Genomic DNA, 24,940 nt, shown 5'->3' with positions numbered 1-24,940 from the left:
GTTATTATTTTAGTGACCCCTCTCACTCTCTCTCTCTCTCTCCAACTCTCTCTTACGTGTCGTTCTCTCTTTGTTTTTTCCTTCTATATATCTCTGTGCTTGGCGTTGGTCCATTAAGTTATTCCACTGCATTACTAACTTGGTCGAATTACAAACAAACAAGATCACCCACTTACCCCACCCCTCCCCAATAAAAAAAAAGAAAAGTCCCTGAAACCAGGCAGGAACGCAGGCCGTCTGAGCGAGACAAGGAGGCCCTGTATGGTGGATACGGGCGGGCACCATCTCTCACAGAGATCTCCCTGTTCCACAGAGAGATGCCATGGTACAGGATGTGGCAGACAGGCTGCAGCAGGCTATGTGCTCTCAGTGCGCAACAGCTTGCTGCAGCTCAGGCCATGTGCAGATGACGTACGGCACAATGGCACACAATAGAATCTGTGACTGACTTCATGTGTTTTTTAATGGAAGCACTGCAGATGCTCCAGGTCAAGTTGTTGTGAAGAGAAAATTAGAAAGGCTATAACAAAAAACTAAAAAAAAGGGGGGGGGTGGGGGGGGCACCAGAAGCTGTATCTTTACAATCATATTATCAAGCATTTGACATTCTGATACTTTGACAACTATACTTTCACAAGTCTATTCCCCTAAGCTTGAAGTTCTTGCTGCCTCCTAGGCAAACCATTTGTTTTTGCAAAACATATAGCCCAATGTGTACCAGGAATGTTCATGTGTAAATATGTCTACTTCTCTTAACTCTGTTAATTATTTGAAACAAAAAATGTCTGACGCAGCAATAAATATGTCTTCATTCATAAATAGGTAGGCCTAGATATGAATTAAAACGGCCATAAACGCTCAATAAACGAAAATGTACCGAATGTACGCGGCTCAGTAGACAAGATAAGAGTTTCCGCAAGCAGACGTGCCAAACCTCCACTTCAGCTTAGCTTGTAGATAAACGAGCTATGCTGATCTGTCCCAGACTCATATTAGTCAAAACAGGAGCTTTGCCAACGCTTCCAATTATTGGTTGTCGGTGCATGTTACATGCTGCTCATAGAAAATAACAATATCGAGTAGCCTATGAGCCACAGGTGTGAGTTCAACAAGAAGAAACCCGCGACAAAAAAACTATGCTATTGTTTCTTGTCTACTGCGTATTGCACTGAAATAAGCTTTGGATTTATTAGATGAAAGCTTTCAGCATGCAGCATTCCATGGCACCAGCAAGAAAGTGAAGGAGATTACGCTGGCTTTGGTTATGCGCCGGGGAAAGAAAACGTTGCTTTCTTATTTATTTATGCATTTAATTAACTTGGTCTCCCAATAAACCCCTTTTGTGGCCGATCAGCCCCCACCCCCTTCTTCAAACTCTCTAGTACCGTTGTGCAGGCTGACCCCCCTCCACCCCCTAACACATCACTATAACAACCAGTGGGTAGTAACGCTCACACACATACAGAGACACACACAATGCCCCACCTTAACAAAGCACCACTCTTTGGAAGGAAACGACAGGGTGAAACATAAACTTATTACAACTAAGGGAGATTATATTTAGTAGTGCCCCCTTAAGAATACTACCTTGAACCTTGAATACAAATAATTAACTTTATCTATACACTTTAATGGAACAATTCTACAGTGTAGGGTAAAAAATGGTACATATTTGTTGTTTACAGACTATTTAAACTGTTGATTTATTGTTGTCTGTTACCTTTCTCATGCTCCCTGCTAGCGTAACTTGGTCCGATGTTTCACACTAGCCCAGCTGCGTCTTCTTGCTCGGTAGCCATCGACTCTCAGGCTAAGTTAAGTCAAAAGGTCCATGCATTCGTATGTATCATATTTCTCCATGTAAACATAATGGAAATAGTTAACTTGACTAGGTTACAAACTAGCGAATGTTAACGCAACATCTGAAGAAAAGCTGACTTCGGCTTCACTGAGCGCAGCACTTTAGAATCGCCATAGATCAGTCGCAGAGAGACTTCATCAAACTAATCGGCTAAATGAGCGGAATATCCTCAAAATGTGCGATGTAATGAAAACAAAAACTGACATGTCAGTTAGTTGAAAGCGCAACTCAGTACCGCTCGTATGTCAAACAAACATCAAAGACCCCTAGTTCACCAGCCGTTCTGACAAGAAAACTTGAAAGTTCGTTGAGACTGAAGTGTGGGTGGTGAGCAAGCCATCTCAAGGTTGATCGAAGTACGCTATTGGCCAGCATCCGTGCACTTGTTGCAGTGATTGCGACGGGGCGGAGTCTGGGCTAGATGGGTAGTGTGGTCTGAGCTGCCCTAAAGGCGACCATATTGATGATGCTCACCCAGAACGACATCAACATGACCAAACGCCTACGTTGGTAAATTGATTTTTAAAACAAATGGGCTCATCGTCCCAGTGCACATATGCACAAATTCTTTGTAGTATAAGGTTTAGATATTTTACCTAGCCCATTTATTGTGCGGTCGTGTTGCCACTGTGCTCTGGTACAGGAAAGAAAACATAAGCAACGAATTCGGACGAGTCGACATTTAGCTCTGAAGACAAATCTCCTCACGCATGTCAGGAATGTTGAGCCTTGCGCACAAAAGCTAAAACTGAAAGCAGTCTGGTGACAGCGAGCATGTCTAAATGCTCATAATACCTTACACAGAACAATACAATTAGCTGAGAGTTTTTCACTTTAATTATTATTTTATTGGTCAACTCATGCACATTTTGAAAATTAGAAATACAATTGTGTCAGGAGGCCTCAGCTAATGTACACCAAACTGTAAATATATTTAGCTGATAAAGCCTATTTCTGGTTTAATTTCCCTGATGACGTGTACACATTTTGTTAAGTTAATAACTACAGTTTTTCTATTCTTTTAATTCTTTTCTCTTTTGTTGTTGTTCATTTTCTTGTTTTGTATGTCCCATATAGGCCATTATATTAGTTGTCATTCACCATCAGCAAATATAAGGAATCCAGTGAAAATGGAATCATCGTCATCATCAGCATAGAGCCCATTGAGCCCTCCGATGACCTGGAGCCACACTTTATCACCAGCCTGTAGGTGGAGCACTGTCCCTCCCGTCGCCTGGTCTTCGCTGCTCTGGTAGTTGTCCATGGTGTGGATAATTCTCTGACCGTTCTTCGTCAGTGCCACCTTGACATTGCGCGAGAACACAGTGATGTGGTAGGTGAAGTAGTAAGCGCCACTAAAAGCACAGGTGAAGCGTCCGCTCTGGGGATCATAATGGCCCTGCTTGTTGTAGATGACCCTATCGAAACGGATGGGTGCATTCGAAGACGGCAGTTTGGTGCTCTCAGTCAGACCTGCTGAGAAGGCGCTTTTGGGGATGTCCGGCATGGGCCCCGCATCGCCCTTCTCGCCCCTCTCTCCCCTTTGCCCTCTCTCTCCGCGGTAACCAATGCTGCCTTTGTGCCCAGCTGGTCCCATTTCGCCTTTGGGGCCCGGTCGCCCTGTCGATCCTATAGGTCCCATGAACCCTTTCTCCCCTTGGTACCCCAGGGCACCTTTCTCACCCGGCGGCCCCTCAGGACCGACTTCCCCCTTGATCCCCTGGGGCCCGGGTAGCCCAAGCTCCCCTTTCTGTCCTTTGATTCCCACGGGCCCCTGAACACCTTGAGGGCCCATCTTCCCCGGGGACCCTCTCTCTCCGTTCTCACCGCGTCGGCCTTTTGCCCCCGCCGTCCCAGCAGATCCTGTCCAAATCCGATGTTGACACAATCAGACAGATTTACACTGTATTACACCAATTAACAGGTGCTTTCATGCAAAACGACTTACAGCACACTGAAGGTAAACCTATTACTATGTTTGCACCTGGGAATTGTGCCCATCACATTATGTAATGAAGGAAAGTTGGTTACGAGAGCCTCGCCATGTTAATCAGCATAATCCTTAGTAGTGCACCTTACCAGCAGTCAGTAGTTAAAAACCAATCTGAGGGGCTGGCACGATGCAGGTTACACTGACTATGAAAAGCCACAGAAAGAGTGTGTGTGTGTGTGTGTGTGTGTGTGTGTGTGCGTGTGTGTGCGTGTGTGTGTGTGTGTGTGTGTAGTATGTGTTTGTGAAGGGGGGTATTGGAGAGTGTATAACGTATATAAGATAGAGAGGGCTGTGCTGTGTTAACTTCTAAACACTTAATAGGTGCACTTGTGCAATGCCAACAACCACAGCTCTCAGCCTCTTACATAGGTGGGACCATCTCCTCAGGTCGTAAGATTAAACTCAGTGGAGAGGGCGGAACAATGCAGTTAATGCTTTTGTTTAAAAGCACTCTTTTAATGTACTGCCAAAGAGCTATACGACATGGCACATAGTGATAACCTTTTACTGCTCCCTGTTGAGTCCCTGCTGAAAAGGTTACTGTGCAGCTCAGCCATCAAATAGTATTTGCTCTTAATACAATTAGCCAGTACAGGACGTAAAAAAAACAAAAGACAAATAGCGGTGAGTAATCGGATATTAAGGAAGTGAACAGGTTTACCAAGTTCTCCTTTGTCTCCTTTTGGTCCTTCTGACCCTGCTGCCCCACGATGACCAAGGTCACCTAAGGTTTCAAAAATGCATTCACGAGTGAGAGGGAATTTGCTAAGTGACATTCCTACAACACAACACAACACAACCCACACCCTTAAAGGTACAGTCTGCAATTGTAGCAATAGGTTGTTTGATATTTTGACTCAACAGCTTATCAAATTACACCCCTCCCTATCATGCTCCTGAAGCAGTGTGGCTGGAAGAGTGTCTGGGTCTGTCCAAGCCTTTTTATTTCCCATTTCCAGAGCTAGAGCTGTGTGTGAACACCAGAGGTTTTTTTTTAGTGCACACATCGCTAGAGGACCATGAGGAGCACTTTTCTGAATTTGCCAAAAGGGTATTGGATCAGAGTGGCAGACCACACCTTTAAAGGATTCAGACAAAATATCCAACAGACAAAATACTATCAGTAATATCAACAACAGTTTGTTTGTATTGTTGTATTTAAAATATAAGTTAACTGTGTGTTTGGTAATGTTAAAATGAGGGCCAGAAACCTTAGTGAGAGTTAGTGCTGCAAGCCTCACCGTGTTCTCCCTTGTCACCTCTTGCCCCGTCTCGGCCATCTCTTCCCGGCAAGCCATTGTGCCCCGGGTCACCTGGTATCCCAGGATGGCCAGACATACATACGCTCTCCTTCTTCTGCTCCACTGCCTCGCTAGCGCCTAGCAGGAGCAGCAGAACAAACCCCCTCACAAACATGGTAGTCCCGACTAGAGTTCAGCACAAGTGTCTGCACGCGACTGAACACCCTTGCTGAACAGCAGGCTGTAGACACTGATGGCCAAAACTCAGATGAAAAAAAAGATTCTGGACTTAATTACAAATCTGGGGTCATCGCTTTCAAGAGCCAGCTGCCCATTGGCCAGGGAAGAGTCGTCCAGGTCACTCATTGCACCCTGATTTGTCACAAACCCACTCAAGTCACTTTCGGAACACATAAGTCTCTTTGTGCCCTACTGAAGTTGGTAATGATCAACTTGGACTACAGTGGACACATTGTTTAAGAAACCCCAAAACAGTATAAAGACAATCTTGTTTGATGGCTGATGATCGGGGCCCTTGGAGTTGCTGTTGGGTTATGAAGATGTTCAACTGCAGGAAGACCATCATGCCATTAAGTATGCCAAGAGGGGCTTATCATTAACAGTGTAAGACTGGGATTCAGAGTGCCATCAGGGCAATATCATAAACCGAATCTTCTGTAAGTCACCCCTGTTCAATTAGAACAAATGCTCACTGGCCTCTCCAGATGTGGAGATGGTGTTGATGCCAATTCATGCATGCTTATTCTAATTGATTTTCCACCTCAATGGGGTTATGCTTTTCAGGGCTTGACCCCATAAATAATACTTCCATTAATGATAACCTTTTCAGAATGTCTTTGCCCCATTGAAAGCCAGCGCATTGGATAATGCTTCCTGTGGTCATAGTTTAATGTAGCCATTTCATGCCGACGTTTAACATGTAGTTAAATGTTGCCATTTCAATATGCCTTTAAAATGCTTGGTTACATAAATCACATTTAAACAATCAATATATATATATAGAATATATGGAATACAGTGTGTATACACAAACACAAGTTATAACATAGACCACTTTTTAGAAACAAGTAAAGTCATCTTATTTTTTTATAATTTTATTTTAACACTTTCGTTCACAGACAAGCCGCAAAATATAAACCAGTATTCTGATAACATAGATACAATTAAAAGACAAATATGCAGTTCCAGTCTCTCAAACATACTGAACATACAAAAGAAGACACAATTATGAAAAAATAAATGGGTTTGTCCTCGTAATGCAGAAGATGGGGAACCATCTTCAAATATCAAAGATACTTTAGCAACATCACTACAATCCTTTCAAGTTTAGGTTTCAAGTTTTGAGAGGAAGCATTGCAGTGACTATCTTGCATCTTGAGACTCTCATCATAACATAACATGAAAATGCTTGATGGCACAAAATGACAAACATTTTTAATAACATAACAAACCAGAAAAAAAATTATTAGTATTATAAGCATGCTGCAATACTTCTCAACGCACTTAAGCGGCAATACTTGGAGGAACTCCCAGGAGGAGAATTTCACTTAGCTTATTTGGTAAACTGAATGCCTCTTGCTTGCCAAATAAATGCTGCCTCTTTCCTTACTGTAGAAGGAGAAGCTGTCTGAAACAACACTGCGCTGTACCGTGTGTAGTGAGTGTGGTGTGTTAAGGTCCTGTGGGTGTGGGGATAGGGGACTTTTACATGATCTGCCGATGCTGGCCGTACCCGGTCATACCAGATTGAGAAGCCCCGCGGTTGCTGCCCATCTGGAGGCCAATCAGGTTCTGACCCTGTCGAAGCTGTTCGTCTGAGAAGTCACGTCGGTTGCTCTGGGCTTTCCTGAAATGTGACACAGAGCAAAACATTTTAACCCCCACCTACACACAACAACCAAAGACAACATTGGAAGCGTTTACACACAGAGACACACATAGAAACAGGGAAGCATTTACACACACACTCACACAAACAGACACACACACACACACACACACACACACACACACACACACACACACACACACAGAAATTAAACAGGAAGCATTCACACACTGAGCCACACTCCCAGACATATACACTGGTTCCACGAGAGAAGAATCCACAGGATTAGCACTCTCACTTGTGAAACCAGTCGCGGTCGCCACGGTAATGTCCGTCATCGTTGGTTAGGGCTAAGCTTCCGAGGGCCATCAGCGTTCTCTGCACGGCGGCCATGTCCTTTGCTGTAACCACGGAGACAAAGCACTTTGTTTTAAGAGACTTAACGAGACAAAGAAGAACACAATTACACCAACAGCTATGGCTTCCTTGCAAACAGGTTTTCTCTGCCCGAGAGGCGATTAGGTGGCAAGTTTCTGACTAGGCTTAAATAGCTCACTGATGAGTCATGGTAAGGCGCATTCCTGAGAATTCCACACTGTAATAACAATGAAATATGAGGAGCTGCTGCAAAACTACAACCAAAGTACCATTAATGGTTGATCCATATCTTGGTCAAGTGTACCAATTAGAGGAAGTTTAAGATTCCGTTTCAGTTGGTCTCTGCCTCCTACCTTCCCACAAGTCCACAGTTTGGAAAATGTCTGTGGTGTTCACGCCATACGCCTCTGCGGCCTGGAGAAACTGAGAGATCTTCTCCATTTGCTTAAAGGCCATCTGAGTTTCTGATATTTTCTTAATGGGCTCCTTGCCACGAGGGTAGAGGCTGTTAATTAGTCTGCAGAGAATCTGTAACGGATTAGGAAAAAAACAGGACTGATGAGTGAGAAAAAAAAGACACACATATGAGACGAGAGACAAAAGGAAAAGAGACAACACCATGTTCATTAGAATTAATGAAAGTGTTTGTTTTTGGTTGCTAAAATCTTGGTCAAGTTGTCACTCACAGTTCCATCCATGAGCCAGGCTTGGAAGTTCTGTCTGCCTGACTGTGGTCTGTCCATATTTGACCCACACTGGACCATGATCCAGTCCACCAGCTTGGCCTCAAGATCCGGGTCGTACTTCTGGTCGATCTTCTCCTGAACCTCTCGACTCAGCCCATAAGTGGGTCCTCTGTTTGCCATGATGTCCCCACTTAATAATGTAGCGTATCCCTTTATGTCAGCACCAAAGATGCACTCTGAAACATTTCCAAACATACACTCACATAAATATGGGCACATATTCTTACCAATTAAAAACGAGTGGCATCTTAAATGACATTTAAAAATAGCAGTAGTGAAATATAATTATGTAATTAAGCAAGACATTTCAGGGTAATATTCATAGCCAAACCATTAAAATAATCTTAAACTCAGTCAGGTTGCTCTAAAGGGGCTTGACATTGTCTCCGTAGAAAGAGCTCTATTAGCTTAGAGGACGGAACGACATGCGGGACGGGGTGTGGCCCATCACATCCATCCCTATCAGCAGGACTTTCCCCTAAGCCTCAGGGCATAGGCTACTGTTTGCCGAACAGCATGCAACTAATGAAAAGCCGACAACGGAAGATGTCACTTCAACGTAAATCATATAAATGACCATTGTATTTGTAGGTTTAATTAAAGCGTTACAATATATTGTATAAAAGACTATTTGCAATATCCAATACATAGATTATTAGCTTAATTTTTACACATTTATGACCGCGCGTATAGTCACACTAACGACTTATAACTTACCCTGTTTAAAGCAACATTCATCGTATCTAATAAACAAACTCTCTAAAATCGCTATCTAAATATACCTTACTCAAAGAACGTCGCTTTGGCGTAGCACAGCGTGTTCCTTTCTTCTTCGGACGTAGTCAGTTCCGTTGTGAGGACACAGGGTGAGGATGCTGGACTGCAACATCCATGTACCACGGCCGGGGGTGGGGCGAGGCGAGGCAACGGATTCTTTCTGGTGTGGCACGCCACTCGTTTTATGGGCAGACGCCACGAGTAGGATCCCGTGAGATTACAAGACTAGGAAATAGGACCCGTATCACGCTGGACTGCTTTCACTTTGATGCAAGGCACATGCAGTGAACATCAACATTAGGCTACATTACCTGTATGCTTACAGTTTGCCTAATAATGCCGAAGCAATACCCACACACTATGGCAAAAGGTAAATAATCAGAAAACTGAGGGTACTGTTGTGAGTGTTCATGGTAAATTATCAATACTTTTCCAGTGATATTTGTTAGTCTGCCTCAGTTTGTATTTTCAAGGGCTGTGCCCTGTGACTATTAGATTAAGATCATTACTGATGTCTGTTGCCTCTGTTGAAAGAACAGAGAACACAACATTAGAGTATTCAGTGGATTACACTGGCAGGACCATAACAATTACGCCTATCCAGTACAAAACATGTTCAGTATAAATGAAAAATTGTTCAATATGCCCATGGTTAATAGAAAGTTACGTAGAATAACTGTAACTGCAGCTGTGCCTTGGTTAAACATTTGACGATAAACAGTGGCAGTAGAAGTAATCCTTCATCATACATGAATTAAATGAAGTGAAACAATCTGGGGTGGCCATGAAGGCTGTGCATGAGTTATGAGCACAAGCCTCTGGTTTGATTAGTCTGTGACTGCTTATTTACCTCTAGCACATGACTGAAAGGTCAGAAGAGCAGTTAGCAGGGGGAGGTGGCGGGTTTCGGGCTACGGCACGACGAATCCCTGGCTCATTGAGCACGGCCCAATAGCTCATCACACGTTAATAAACAACCCAGGGCACCCAAAAGTTAAGGGCCCAGACTGCCACTACTGACTGAGAACACTTAGAGACAAAACCTAAAGGGCCTGCAAAGCATTCCCTATTACAGATAACTCAACAGAAATTTTAGTTACCCACTCTGAAACACACATCTACTGTTATTTAGCCATTTTTTTGGTCTCTGAATGAGATCAGACATGCACAGTGTGGTACGGCATTTGTATCTTGAAGTAAATACTTGTCACTTCTATTCAAATATATCATTGGAGAGAGAGAGAGCCATAGTCTTAGTAGACAGAGGCTTTATTAGTGCCTAGAACATAGTGTGAGGTGTGGTAAAAAAAAAGGCACAGTAGACCTAGGGTAACAGAGTCAGAGGCAGCAGGACCCTGAGGGATAAAAACACACTAGGCTTCATAGTGCTGTACAAGGTAAACTTCAAACGAGTAAAACTGTACTCTGAAAGGCACGGAAGGAGCGTGGGGGGTCGGGGTGGGGCTGGTGTAGATTGTAAAGGGATCGCCATTCTCCAAAAATGGAGTTAATCCCTCATGAACCACCCCCCTCCCCTCCCCTCCCCACAACCTCTGGATTGTTTGTTATAATGGCATGCTGGGAGAAAAGGGCCTGGCTGGGAAAAAGGGGGGAGGGAAAGGGGTAGGGAGGGGTGGGTCATTTGGCATCTAAGGGACTGGTCATTGTGATGGCCAGTGGCCAGGTCCAATTCCTCTTTTTTCCTCTTATTTTCTCCCTTTCTCTCTCTCTCTTTTCCTTTTTGTCTCCCTCTCACACCAGGGTTGTTAGCTTGTCTATGAGGTCATCAACGGTGTACACCATGAGCTTGATGTCGTCCTTCTCCGCCATGCGGTGCTGGCCGTGTCGGCGCAGGATGACATCCACGTCAGGGCTGAGCGCGCGCTCGGCCACCTGCATAGAGATGTGCCAGGGCACGTCCTCGTCCTTCAGCCCGTGGATGAGGCGCACGGGACAGGTGATCGGGATCGGGCTCTGCAGCACGCAGTGGTTCTCTGCCTCCTGCAGGAAATCCATGGTCAGCCGGTAGGCGCCATCCTCGCTGTGCTTGCTGGGGATGTGCCACTCGCCTTTGTCCTCACACTCCTTACGCACCTGTCAGGGGTCACAATGAGCGGTTCACTACAGATATGTTCCACACTAGTCTAACTTTTAACATGCGGAAGAAGCACCTTCACAGAAATGGCAAAGGTAGCCGAATGAGGAATTGAGGCGGGATTTTAAGGCTTGCTGAGGCCCCCTTTTTTATACTTATCTTACCAGTTACTCATCAGTGTCTTAGTCACATACATTTCCCTCTCCAGAGCAGGCAGCGGTTACAAAAATGTCAATGTCTCACTAATCATGTGGATTTTCTGTTTATGCAAATATAATTACTTAGGTATTTCACAGGCAAATGTTATATTGCATATAATATGCACCATTGTAATTACTTCAGTTATATTACAATGCTGAATCTTTCACCAATGTGCACAGGTAGATACAAAATGGAAGTGTATCATTTTCAAATAAGGCAGTGCTAATTTCACGTCAGGACATAAGTCATACCTCTATTGGAAGTGTCTTGAATGCATTGACCAGGTAGTCGGCTGCTGTGGCGATGCCAACCAGGGCTTTCGTCTTCTCGGGTCGAGCAATGGCAGCCAGAAGCATCATCCAGCCGCCCATACTGGAACCAACCAGAATCTGCACCAGGGGGTGAAAAACACATTTAGCTTTAGAGTAATAAGGGAAGGCTCAGAGAGGTCTTCTTACAAAACCCTTTGAGGAGACCTAAAGAACCTGATGTGATTTGCTATCCCCTAATGGACATTACTGGTATTGCAACATTAAGGTGCTCACTTTCCAAAAGTGTCTTGCCGTGTTACAACATCATATTTAATCCATTCTAAATTGCCCCATTCCGCCTTTACTATATAGAACAATATGTAAACATATGTTAATCTACACAAATCGTATACAGAGTGTTCACACCTGATATACTTTTGGTCTAACCATCTGCTTAAAAAGCATGCAAAAACCTTAAAAAAACACCAACTACAACCCAGTTGACACTGATGAAAGCTAACATACTAACCTTCTTTTGGCAATATTGTTGGCAATGCCATGCTGTGAAGGCTTTTCTTACATTTTTGCGTTGTGCTCCGAACCAAACCACAGAAATACTTAGGTAATAGCCAGGATGACTAGTGGAAACGACAGGTGTGTTTATCTGTCCTTCACATGACCATATTCCATCAAAATTAATTTGAGGATGTTACCAAAATAATTTGCACATAAAGCACGTACCTCAAAAAGTGCATAGTGTTCCTTTAATTGTCCATATTTTGTCTGCACTGTGATCAGATTTCGTGTCCCACACCCAACATGAAAGCACTGTGGCTACCTCCGGAGCGGAGCTGGCTAATGTGATTTCGTTGCGTTAATATGCGTGTTCCCCTATCCTGAATAGATATCCTGATACAGATCGCATGGCTCTGCAATGTGTAAATGGGGTCAGTGTGAAAGATAAATCGGAGCTAGCCAGGTGGCTTAATCCCTGGCAATGCCTTGAAGAATTAAAAAAAAATCTTTACATTCTGTAAAAAATGAAATACATTTGTGAATTAAAAAATAAAGAGTGTACAGATTTGGTCCACCTGTGGGCCATCAGCGATTTCATCCAGCATATAGAGAACATCTTTCTTCCAGCTTCCTACTGTGCAATCTGCAAAAACCCCTTCTGATTGTCCGCAGCCTGTATAGTCAAACCTGCGAGATCCCGGGGATAAAGTGTCACATTAATTACAATATAAAACACCTTTATATTATTTGAGTTCCTCTTCTGGGTAACACTGGATAGGCTGTCCTTAAATACATAGGGAAGCCTTCAGGACTACATACAAGGTGCAATATGTTGTCACACAACATAATTTGTTTAAAATGCAAAAACTGTGTGGACACACAATAGTTACATACTGTAGGCATGGCAAATTGGTAATGTTTCATTATTCCTTTGTTCATTTACGAAAGTTTCATTTTTGTTTTATTGAGTTTTGTTTCCCAGGAAGATGTTACAAACAAATGCAACAAAACCTCCTGACATACATGTTAGAGATCAACAAGCATTTTTTTTTTTTTTTTTTTTTAAATCTTGTTAACATCAAAAAGTACATTTTGTACCTGAACAATTTACATTACATAATGGCGCCAAAAAAAATCCTCAAAAAATGATGTTTGCTATAGGTAGAGGTGTGAGTTTAGGCGGAGATACCTCAAGTAAGAATGGCCTAAAGACTGGCAGAACTCCTCCAAGGCCTCTGCCTTCTGTCCACTCATATTGGAGGCATAGCCAGGCAGGAAAACAACACCGGGGCTTTTCCCCTTTGTCTTTCTATAGGCTAGCTTTGGTAGGTCTGGACGTGAAGCATACTGTAGTGTAGATTTATGTCTAAGCCCTGAAAAAAAAAAGAAATACATGATATTGACAAGTATTACTCACTCAATTAAAATAACCATTCAATTACGTCTAACAAAATAGTCTCATATAGAGTAAATAGAGTTTCAACCACCAATTCGCAAACATACTAGGCTGTTGAATGTTGATAACCTGCTGCTCTGTTAAACGTTTTTTTTTGTTGAGCCAATGCCAATACCATTTGTACACCATCAAAAGAAGCCCCACTTTGAGGAACTATATTTGCCCTTGATTGTACACACTATTATACGGAATTTTCCAAGCTGAAACTAGCAAGCATACTGTGCCTACTATAGTCAGAAATTACACATTTAAGGTCCAATCTCACATCTGAAGATTACACGAGAACCTTTCGGGGTTGGTGGTAAACATGTGTTCTGTGGCTACGATAAGAGATGTAATTACTTTTTGAAAAAGGTTTAATAACTAACGCTGTGTTCTGCAGCGAAAAAAACACTATTGACCAACTGGTTGTATTTGCTTCGTGCACCAGTTTACCCCAGCCTGAGGAGACTGTGTTACGCAACATGACACAGCTTGTAGAGGACTAGCCTATACTTTCATTACACAATACAAATGGTTATATCACACAAAAGTACTGCTGCCACAGACATTATTGGCACAGTTTGGTAATGCTGAACAGACGCGCCGCCAAGACATCGGGCTCTGAGCTAAAAGACATTACGGCCTACCCACATTTGCAAGATTGTCGAGTATGCGCAGGTAGAGCCCAGCATAGCCAATTCTGACTGGACCAAAAATGCATTACGGCCCTGCGTGTGCCACACCCCCTTGGCTTTATTTTTAGCAATTCTGTTAAACATAACGTAGCAAATTGAATACCATCTCGACATAATGTTAGTACTCACCCCCAAAACATAGCGGCGAATAAGCTGTAACTCTTCCATAACTTAAAGTCTGAGAAAGTCCTTTCCAACAGTGCGTCAAGACCACGGCTGCCATACTGTTCCTTCCGCCACCCTCTGCGGAAATAACGCGAGAACAAGATGGTTGCCAAAACTTCACGCACAAATCCCCCAAAAGAGTTTCGTGTCGCCTGCTGAAACAGTTTTACTCTGAATGAATCATAAAGGAAAATACCTTCATATTTTATACGTGAACGACTATACTGTATGTCTATAGGTCTAAATGATTATACGTAACTGATCTTATGAGTAGATCGTTTCAGACTAAGTTCTCCATCAATGCATTCATTTGAAATTAATGCCCCTGAAAAGAAAACTGAACAGTGTACACCTATGAATGCTTCATTTTTTACTATGCATTTGCAGATAAAAGAAAATATCAAAAGCTACCCATCAAAAATGAATTATACCGAAACAGCCTTTCTAGCCTTTGATTAAAACGTATGTAATCTCTGACTATAGCCTATAATGATGCCTTCATGATCTAAGTAGCCCAAACAATTGTTTTGCTATTCTTTATAACAAGATATTTGTATAGCATACTTGGTTGTATCGTAATTAATACTACAGAATATTAGAGGTTGGATAATGGTGCCTGCCAAATTGTGTAAAAAAGAAAAAATTTTACTAGTTATTAATTCAGATGATCAAAATAGCAATTCGGGCTGCCTGATATTACCAAATCTGTTTCACCAATAAAACTAACAATGATAATAATAATACAAATAATGATTGTATTCGTGTGTAATACAGTCCGTCAAAGAAAGTATTATACTCAACATGACTTGGCTACTTTTACTGTTAGTGTGTGATTTTATGATGAGAAACTTAAAGAAGCGGAACGTCACAAGCGGAAGGTCAGCGCGCTGTGGAACGGAAGTGAGAGTAATAGCCCATCCGCCATTGTGGAATAGAGTAGGGATATTCTAATCAGTCGTTAGTCAGTAACAGAATGCTTGTTTGAGAGTAAAGCAAGTAGTATCTAGGTACAATACTCTTTGCCTTTAGTGACTTAAATTTAATCTCTGTTGTCCAGGACGAGCGTGGAAAACATTTGAACGGGCAAGAAAAACACCGCCTATAAATACAGTCAGATTGAATATCCCGAGACGAGAGAGGAAAATATCAGGGAGCAGTGGCTGTAATAGACCGTGAACACCGCAACAAACAGGTTTTAGTTTGGGTTCCTGGAGGATGTCTGCGACCACTGTCGATCAGGTACGTAGGTCTAAGTATGCACTGTCGTAGCAAATGATTGCCATGTCAATCAAAGTTTTGCCATCAGTTACGTGACTAATAATGTGTAGCTAGCTGTAGAAGCCGAGTCATTTGCTGGGGCATAAGACTAGTATCAAGAAGAGATAGCTAGCTAACCAACGCTTTAAGCTATAACGTTATAACACTAGCAGCTAACGTTGGCAAGGAAGTAAACGTTGCCTTAGTGTATTAGCAAGCTATCCTCGCCAAATCTTGAATCACCGCGGTCTCCAATCTTCTGTTGATGTGCTAACATTAATTTGAAACTGGATGTAGCGAGGCAGGTTTTGTGGGGCTACGAGGTGCACTTGACATCCAGTCCATAGTGATCTGCGTGTCGAGGAGATCAAGACCAAACACCTGTTCAGAATGCACTGCGAGTGTGGCCCTTTTTTAATTTGCTTGTTATCGCAGTTACATTTTTGGCACTCTGACAGTCTTCCAGACATCCTTGCTCCTCATTGTCATGTTTTGTTTTCTAACGACGTTTCTCTCACCCTATGTCTCTTCCACCCATGTTCGCACAGAGACCTAAAGGACAAGGAAATAAAGGTAACATTTGATTTACCGTCATGCCCTTAATAATAATAATCACAGTGATGTTCCCTATTTTAAAGTAATTTACTTAAAATGTTTGCATTTTATACGCATTTAAGTAGCTGCTCAAGTTATCAATTGTAGGACCATGCACATTATTTGGCTAATGCAATTACCGAGCACATTGTAGCCAGCTAGCGTGGACCAAGGTGAAAATGAGGTCGAGACACCAACTTTTATGAAATTTCTGTGCTCCTTACATTTTAAAATTTTAGAAATAGCGTTATTATCATATGCGCTCAGAGGAGAATTTACAATTGTGGGACTCCACAATTCTGTGACACCACAGGAGGGCATGTGTTCCTTGCCAATTACACTTTCACTGACGGTGTAAAAATAACGGTAAAATAAAAATAACGAGCATATATCATCATGAACACAGACGAAATGATGACAGCTACACATGCAAACATCAGGCATTACACATCCATTCTTACTGGACATCAAAGATATTCACAACCTGACCGCTAACACATAAATACCAACAAAACATCAGACCCTTGCCGGGATGCTACACAACAGTCTCTTGCCCGAAAGATTCGCTAGTCTACCTTTAATACGCCCAGTACGTAATAGGTTGTAGTGTCACCAAGACTTGACGTGTAATTTGTCAGAAGGACTGTGTTGTCTCTCAATGCCTCATATTCGCCGTTCATTTCCTATGCTGAAGTTCATGTAAACCGAAGTATACAATATTGTATCCTGATGTTAACACGGATGCTTAGAGGAAGTGTTGACACTGTAGGATTATTAGTGTTTGCTCTGTTTCTTTATTCTCATGTTTGTCACCTCACACAGTGCAAAACGGTTCAATGCACCAGAAGGATGCTGTGAATGATGATGACTTTGAGCCTTACTTAAGCAGCCAGACAAATCAGGTGGGTTTGTTCTCTGTAAGTTTTAAATGTTCCTAACATAAATGGAGGTTTTAAGTCAATTGTAGGTGTTTACTATAGTAAAGAGGCAAAACAATTTTACTAATTTTGCTGCACAAAGCATGCCAGGGTGATGCAATGATATTGTATTAGCGTCACTCCGAGTAAGCAAAAGTGGCTTCAGATGACTGTAAAAGATGTGTGGATTTGAACTGTCATCTTAAAGGGCAGTATTGGCACTGTATTGATTGATGTCACATCCATTAGGTTCCAAATAGCTGCTGTCAGTTGCACCCATTTCAACATTGACCAACATCTGTCTCGTTCCCCACACAGAGTAACAGCTACCAACCAATGTCTGATCCCTACATGCCCAGCTACTATGCTCCTTCCATCAGTTTCCCCTACTCCCTTGGTGAGGCGGCCTGGTCCACGGCCGGGGACCCACCTATGCCATACCTCACCACCTACGGACAGATGAGCAATGGCGAGCACCACTTCATCCCGGACGGCGTGTTCAGCCAGCCAGGGGCCCTGGGTAACACGCCGCCCTTCCTCAGCCAGCACGGGTTCAACTTCTTCCCGGGTAATGCGGACTTCTCCACCTGGGGCACCAGTGGGTCCCAGGGCCAGTCCACGCAGAGCTCAGCCTACAACAACAGCTATGGCTACGCCCCCAGCTCCCTGGGGCGGGCCATAGCTGACGGACAGGCGGGCTTCGGCAGTGACACGCAGCTCAGCAAGCTGCCGGGCCTCAGCAGCATCGAGCCGGGCATGGCGGGGCTCAAGCTGGGCTCGGACATGGCATCCGCCACCAAGACGGTGGGGTCCCCGCTGGGCGGCTCAGGGGGCATGGGTAGCATGGCGGCCAGCAACATGCCGTCCATCAGCTCCTCGGCCCCCAAACCCACCTCATGGGCGGCCATCGCCCGCAAGCCTGCCAAGCCCCAGCCTAAAATCAAGCCCAAAGCCAACATCGGCATGGGAGGTGGTGTCGCCATCCCCCCGCCGCCCATCAAGCATAACATGAACATCGGCACCTGGGACGATAAGGGGTCCCTCAGCAAGTCACCCATGGCCCAGCAGATGTTGCCCCCACCACCCCAGACCATGGTGCAGCAGCAGATGATGGGTCAGCCCCAGACCCTGCTGCAGAGCCCCCTGCCCCCTCAACACCACCACCACCAACAACATCAACATCAACACCAACAACATCAACAACACCAACACCAACAACATCAACAACATCAACACCAACAACACCAACAACACCAACAACATCAACACCCTCAACACCAACATCAACACCATCAACACCAACACCAGCAGCTCCAACTGCAGGCGCCCCAGGCCCCCCAGCAACTACCCCCCGGTCCCCCACACCCCCATCCCCACTCTCACCCTCACCCCCATTCTCTCCCACACCCGCACCACCACCCCTCTCAGCCAGGCCACCACCAGGCTATGCACCAACCTCAGCAGCAACATCAGCAGGGTGCCCCGCCGCAGAACCGCTGGGTGGCCCCCAGGAACCGGGGGAACGCCTTCAACCAGAACAGCGGGATGGAGAACTTCGGCCTGGGCTCAGGCATGCCCCTCAGCGGCTCCCCGGCCTCCTGCGAGGTGCACCCGGTGCTGGAGAAGCTCAGGGCGCTCAACAACTACGATCCCAAAGACTTCGACTGGAACTTGAAAACCGGCCGCGTGTTCATCATCAAGAGCTACTCTGAGGACGACATCCACCGTTCCATCAAGTACAACATCTGGTGCAGCACAGAGCACGGCAACAAGCGCCTGGACGCGGCGTTCCGCTCACTGGGGGCCAAGGGTCCGCTCTACCTGCTCTTTAGCGTCAACGGCAGCGGGCACTTCTGCGGCGTGGCCGAGATGCAGTCAGTGGTGGACTACAACGCCTATGCAGGCGTCTGGTCTCAGGACAAGTGGAAGGGCAAGTTTGAGGTGAAGTGGGTGTTCGTCAAGGACGTGCCCAATAACCAGCTGCGGCACGTCCGCCTGGAGAACAATGACAACAAGCCCGTCACCAACTCCAGGGACACTCAGGAGGTGCCCTTGGAGAAGGCCAAGCAAGTGCTTAAAATTATCGCCACGTTCAAGCATACCACCTCAATCTTTGATGACTTTGCACATTATGAGAAGAGGCAGGAGGAGGAGGAAGCCATGAGAAGGGTAAGCTCAACACTTCCCTGCAATACCACCCCCAGTTAGTGAACTAGCCAAAAACACCCCAGATAGAAGCTGACCACAGAACTGGCCAAAAACACCCCTGATAGAATAGAACCATAGAACTGATCCGGACAGGATCTGGGCTCTGATCTGTCCTTGATTTGTTGCGTAGTCCGCTCCAATCTGCAACCAATCTACAATGATAAATGGCGCTAGTGGTTGCTCAACCACACTTTCTAGAAAAGCACCCCTGATCTCCTATCGGTTAACCTTTAGCCTCTTTGCTTTACTGTCTGTAGTCACGTGGCAACACTCCCATATTTCTTTACAGAGAGAGAGAGCGAGAGAGAGTGAGGGGGAGAGAGAGAGAACGCTACACAAAAGGGCTCTATGGTGTAAATAGTGTTTCCTCACTACCCCTGCTGAAAGTGAAATATAACAGGGTAACTTCCAGTTAAGACATGCTGAGCATTTTTCCTAGAATTTCCCAGAAATCGTCATTTTGACAGACTTGTGAGAAGTGATCTCCAAGAACACAGGTTGTGGTTCACTTGAATTTTGCACGCAGTGTTCCAAGAAGTTACAGAAAAAATGTGGGCCAAAAGTAACCCCTTCAAAACAATGTCCAGGCCTCGGCCATTACCATGACGGCACGCACTCCTCACAGTCCTGCGCGTCTGTATTGGAGCAGACACACATTTCCCCCATTAATAGATGTCAAACTGACATAGTGTCCTGCCTCTGCACACAAATAATTAATTTCTGTGCCAATTACCTCACTGCCAGCTGTGGAGGTCCTCATTTGCATCCCTTCCCCTCTCTCCTGCCTCCCTCGGACATTTGGGGGGGGGAGGGCTCTGGTTTTGGGAGCCGTTTCGTGAATCACCGAAAACACGGTTCATAGGGAAGACAGGTGTGGTGGTTTTAAGAATGTAAACTGTCAGCGTTACCAAGGACAACTCTTGTGCTGTGGTTGCTGACTCGAGTCTTTGAGATTGAATATTTCCCTTCGCTGTGGTTTATGACACTTGTTCTTTGAGACAAATAAGCACAGCCATACATCGTAGAGCAAAAAAAATCTCAGAGTAGAGATACACACGGTAAATATTGACAGTTTCCTGGCTTGTTAGTTAATGAACCACATACTTATCCGTACACAGAGCCCATTTGGAATATGTATTTCTACTTTTGCTTGCATTTCTGGCATCTAATTTTTTCGCAATGTTTTAGTAATATTGCTTTGACTGAGTCAAGGACTAATTGTTTCCCACCCAAAGCTCCATATCTAGAGGGTGGTAATGGTATAAGCCCACCCATGTAGAAGGAACTGCACTGTGGGTTTGCCAAATATTCTAAATAGTATTTTGTGTGTCAGGGCACATGCTTGGTTAGCTTATAGCTTGGTTAAGTAGGCTATTCCCTTTTCTACTTGAAATGTAATTTATAATATGACAGAATTGGTTGGGCGAAAGCTGTTAGTCAGCGGTTTTGTTTCCTTTATAGACATGTAAATGTAGTGCAAACAGTTACATGGTCTTCCTGTTAATTTCCAGGCCATGATCATGCCTCTGTTTCATATCCTGCCCCTTATGAAATGGCAGTGCACAATAATTGCCAAATCCTGGTTTTGCTCCGTTCATGCAACCCATAGCAACGGGTGCCCAGCTGCAGTGGGGGCTGTGGTTTAGGCTAGCAGACGGAGTTCCTGATATAGGCTCACATTCCTGACATTCCTCGCCACAGACAAAGCAGAGGTAAGTCGTGGTCTGTCTTTGAACACAAGTGGTTTCAACCCGCTGGCTATTCCAAGACTTTGTTTCCCACTGTCTCATTAATACCAGCCGTTAGCGTTGGCTTCTCTGTGCTGGTGAGAAACACATCATAATTCAAAAGAAAAAACTATAGGCCTTCAAGACAAGGGATAACAAAAAAGGGGAGAAATAAAATAGCATATCTTAATTTTTCCCTTAATGGATGAGGATTAGTGTTGAGTGAAAATGTGTCTTTGTAAGAATAAATCAATAAATAGATACATAACCAGACGAGAATAGAAGCAGAACGGCTTCAAAGAGTGTGTTTGAAATTCCTCTAAATGTAGTTGTATTTAGGATGTGGTATCAGTTGGGTCGAGCAAAGACAAAAATATGTTCCCTTTACACAAGTGGCAGGATTTATCAGTAGGTTAGGGCTAGGTCAGGGTGTGTGTATTCTGGATGAACTTGAACAACATTCCTTGGGTGGTCCAGATGACACACACACACACACACTCACTCATGCTAAATTTGCCATTTTGCCCAGGAATGCTTCAATCGTACACACACACAAACACACCTTTGACCTTGTTAATATGCACTCAACATTCGCTCATAAATATTTTAAGCAGATGCATTTCAGTCGTTTTCTTTGTTCTCTAAAAACTGGAGAGCTGTTAAAAACGACCTGTCACAAGGCTGTCAGGCTCTCCCCCAGACAGGGCCAATCGGGCGCTCCGTCCTCGGCATCGCCACGGTAGCCACATCAGCATCGGCAGCCTTTTCCCCTTCCCACGCTGACAAGGTTAATTGCACGTCATTGTTATGCACTGCTTCCTTATTTGAGGCTTGTCAAGCGTAGCCTGCTAGCGTCAGGTACTTGAGCCCTTTGTGTTTCCATCCGTTCTCTCCCGCACACAGGTGTTGCCTTTGGTTGAACTGGTTGTCTAAGAGGGATAAGAGACACTGTTGAGATAGAACAGAGAAATGCGAAGCTGAATGAGACTCGCTATGCATTATGGGAGTTTGTATTGCAGTGTTAATTACATGTATTGTGTGTCAAGAGCGTTAGGATAATGAACTGAATTGGATTCATTGGAGTGTTTTACCTCAACAGGGGGAAACAGGTGAGTATTTTGTCAGGGGTTGAGGTTTTCTAGTTGTGTGGGTGAGAATAACTTTCTTAGGAGACACTTTCTCACCCTCTGATTCCCAAGCGCACACACACACACACACACACACACACATACATATATATATACATACGCACATACACACAAAGGCACATGTCCACACCTATGGATGCCCACTCACTCACAAACACACACATCACCTCCCCCACCCCTCACACACACAATATGGTGCTGACAGCCATGGTTACTTTCCTTCTGCCCCTGCCTCCGTAGAGACAGAGGCCAGGTTGAAGCTGTCTGTGTGTGGATAGAATATCAGCAGTCTTGGGTCGCACTGGGTCTTTGTGGCCCTACTGACATGGAGACCGCCCTCTCCTCAAAAGTACCTCTGTCTGAGCTGTGAAAGAACGGTGTGTGTATGTGTGTGACAGTTGAACACAAAAAAGCTGCTTTATACTCTTCTCCAAAGCGCTCTCTCTCTCTCTCTCTTTCTTTCTTTCTTTCTTTCTCTCTCTGTTCTCTTGTTCTTTCGTTTCTTCTGACCCTTTCTCCCCTCTCCTTCACAGTGTCTTTCTGTCTCTGTCAGGCACATGAGCGCATGATCTGATTGGTTGTCCTCTCTCTCTCTCTCTCTCTCTCTCTCTTATTGCAGGAGCGGAATAGAAACAAACAGTAACGTGACCAAGATGGCCTCCTAGAGTCTGCAACACTAATGACGTAGAACCTTAAAACTTTGCCTAACCACGAGGAAAACTAAACAGAAAGAGGCTTTCCAATGTCCTCTCTCTCTCTCTCTTCTCTCTCCTGAAGACTCATGTATGAACAAACACTTTAACACTACGCTGGACTTTGTGTGTGTGTGTGAAGCTATTTGATACGTCTGCTCCTCTGCGCTTGAAAGTCACGTGAGAATGAAAGAAGTCAGTCACTTCAACTGTATCTTTAAGCACTTTGTCCTTTTTACGGCTTCTACCACCATCCTAAAGTCTCTACCACACACCCTGTTATCTGCTGGTTTATTAAATAACAAGTGTAGTCTGTTCTGGAGAAGACATGTATACTTTTAGTTTGTTTTGTTTTGTTTTGTTTTGTTTTCTGTTGGTATTCCTCTGATCATCAAAATAATGTTAGGGCTCTCAGAGAAGATTGAAAGTAATATTATGTACCACAAACCAGAATACAACATCAACAACAACAACAACAACAAATTTGTACTTGAATCTGTGTGCTTGATTCTGAACAGGACGTGGATGCCCATGTTTGTTTGTGTTTGAAGGTTTCTAGGTTAAACAAAAAAAAGAAAATCACGTCTGTCTGTTGTAGACAAACAAGATGGCAGTTGAGGTGGCACAGACTAGGCTTAGATGTGGCCCAGATCAGTTGCAGAGTTAGCAGACATCTCTCCACCCCTCAGCTCGTTCTGTTTTCTGTGTACCAACAGAGGATAATTAATTCTTATGCAGCCTGGCGGAGGCCACCGGTTAGTGCCCAAATCTTCTCCTGTAATAACGTCATCCAGAAGTGCTTTTGTGTAAAGGGGAATCTTGCTCTTTGGTGGCAGTCAGGACTGTCCTCTTTAGCACAGTGGTGTGTCTGTCAGAACCAGCTGTCTAGCTCAGGAGGGCTCTTGTAACGCAGTCAAGCTCGGACTGTGTGGTGAACTTAAATACAAAGGCCAATAGTAGCCCTAATGCAGAGCCTTATAAAGGACAGAGACAGGTTTGTGTGAAAGTGACTGGCAAAAATAAAGATTATGTTTAACCATCCCACTTTTATTTATTTTTTGTCACTGAAGACACAGCTCCTTCGTGTTGTTAAATGGTGTGAACATTTCACATACTTCCAGAATGGTTTTTGTTTACCTGTTTTTTTTTCTTTTAGTAATGCAAAATACATTCTTGTTTTGGTATTTGACCTTATTTATCAAACATCCCACTGAAATCCATGCAATAATGATAAAGATAATACTATTATTATTATAAATAATAATAATTAAAATAATAATAATAATAATAATAATAATAAGAAGAAATAAATAAATAAAATTGTAACAAAAACAAATGAATCGTGCACTAGTCTATTATGATCAGCCATTCAAAGCTGACTTCAGAGGTGCTCTTTATAACTACTGTGTGGCATGGTCCGCCATGTGGAGTTTGAAATTCCATCCCTCTATGAGACACGATGCCCCTGAAACATCTGTAAGTCATATACCGTAATTGCAGTCCCTGGTATTTCCTGTAGATTGACTCAGCGCTGCCTTGTTCATAGCTCCTGTTTCTGGGGTGTCTCTCCTCTTTCAGCCTCTGTTGGGAGGATGTGAGTGGCGGTGGTAAGCTGCTGTGCACCCAATCAGCTGGGAGCAGGAGACGCACTATTAAAGATCTTGTTTCTCCACACCCCCTCCACAGGCCAACATTTGGGAATCAAAGATGAAACTCTTGCAAAACAAACTAAGCCACCTCTCCCCTCCCTTTTTGTCTCTCTCGTTCTCTTTCTCTCAATCTTTCTGTGTGGTTTTTACTCATGGCCATGTCTGTCTCTGTCTCTCTCTGGGTAACTGTCAATCTATGCTTTTGATGATGCTAATACTTAGTGCATTCTGATGTGATTACTGAAAATCTGAATAAAGAAAATAAATACAGATCTATGGAAACAAACCTGAGTTCTTTGTTTGAAGAAAACAATATATTCCCAACCAGAGTTTTGTTGTTGCCTGTAGTTGGGTTTTCTCTTTATAAGTTATGAAAGACAAATAAAGTTTATGGAAACATACCAAGGTCATTCTTTACAGTCATTGAACATCTCAATCTTGCACTCTGCCATATTTGTATACTAATATTGACATTTATAATAATTATTTTTACACAAAAGTGATGAAGGAGCTAAGTCAGTACTGACTTCAGCAAGAGCAGG

The 24,940-nt window shown here is 43.9% G+C and overlaps 4 protein-coding genes across 4 annotated transcripts; 1 reads left to right on the top strand and 3 right to left on the bottom strand.

Annotated features, from left to right (window-relative positions):
* Positions 1-2,954: 2,954 nt before the first annotated feature.
* c1qtnf9 (C1q and TNF related 9) lies at positions 2,955-5,270 on the bottom strand (the record flags this gene model as incomplete). Its single annotated transcript, XM_080855460.1, has 3 exons — positions 2,955-3,724; positions 4,516-4,578; positions 5,096-5,270. 3 exons carry the CDS (start codon positions 5,268-5,270, stop codon positions 2,955-2,957), a joined length of 1,008 nt encoding a protein of 335 aa, XP_080711586.1.
* A 1,245-nt stretch (positions 5,271-6,515) lies between these two features.
* tagln3b (transgelin 3b) lies at positions 6,516-8,934 on the bottom strand. The gene is made up of 5 exons (XM_080854718.1): positions 8,851-8,934; positions 8,009-8,244; positions 7,676-7,850; positions 7,243-7,345; positions 6,516-6,962 (listed from the first exon to the last, which is right to left on the bottom strand). The coding sequence occupies exons 2-5, from the start codon at positions 8,186-8,188 to the stop codon at positions 6,821-6,823; spliced, it is 600 nt and encodes a 199-aa protein (XP_080710844.1). The 5' UTR covers positions 8,189-8,244; positions 8,851-8,934; the 3' UTR covers positions 6,516-6,820.
* A 1,164-nt stretch (positions 8,935-10,098) lies between these two features.
* Positions 10,099-14,277, bottom strand: abhd10b (abhydrolase domain containing 10, depalmitoylase b). The gene is made up of 5 exons (XM_080854685.1): positions 14,171-14,277; positions 13,098-13,281; positions 12,484-12,595; positions 11,393-11,530; positions 10,099-10,939 (listed from the first exon to the last, which is right to left on the bottom strand). Exons 1-5 carry the CDS (start codon positions 14,262-14,264, stop codon positions 10,598-10,600), a joined length of 870 nt encoding a protein of 289 aa, XP_080710811.1. The 5' UTR covers positions 14,265-14,277; the 3' UTR covers positions 10,099-10,597.
* An 856-nt stretch (positions 14,278-15,133) lies between these two features.
* Positions 15,134-24,717, top strand: ythdf3 (YTH N6-methyladenosine RNA binding protein F3). Its single transcript, XM_080855322.1, has 5 exons — positions 15,134-15,445; positions 16,012-16,036; positions 16,880-16,959; positions 17,293-19,143; positions 22,677-24,717. Exons 1-5 carry the CDS (start codon positions 15,422-15,424, stop codon positions 22,698-22,700), a joined length of 2,004 nt encoding a protein of 667 aa, XP_080711448.1. The 5' UTR covers positions 15,134-15,421; the 3' UTR covers positions 22,701-24,717.
* Positions 24,718-24,940: the final 223 nt, after the last annotated feature.

The sequence above is a fragment of the Sprattus sprattus genome (genome assembly GCF_963457725.1).
Source record: "Sprattus sprattus genome assembly, chromosome: 17".
Classification (NCBI taxonomy): domain Eukaryota; kingdom Metazoa; phylum Chordata; class Actinopteri; order Clupeiformes; family Clupeidae; genus Sprattus; species Sprattus sprattus.
The sequence above is the reverse complement of the archived record's forward strand: the minus strand, read 5'-3'. Positions and strand labels throughout refer to the sequence as shown.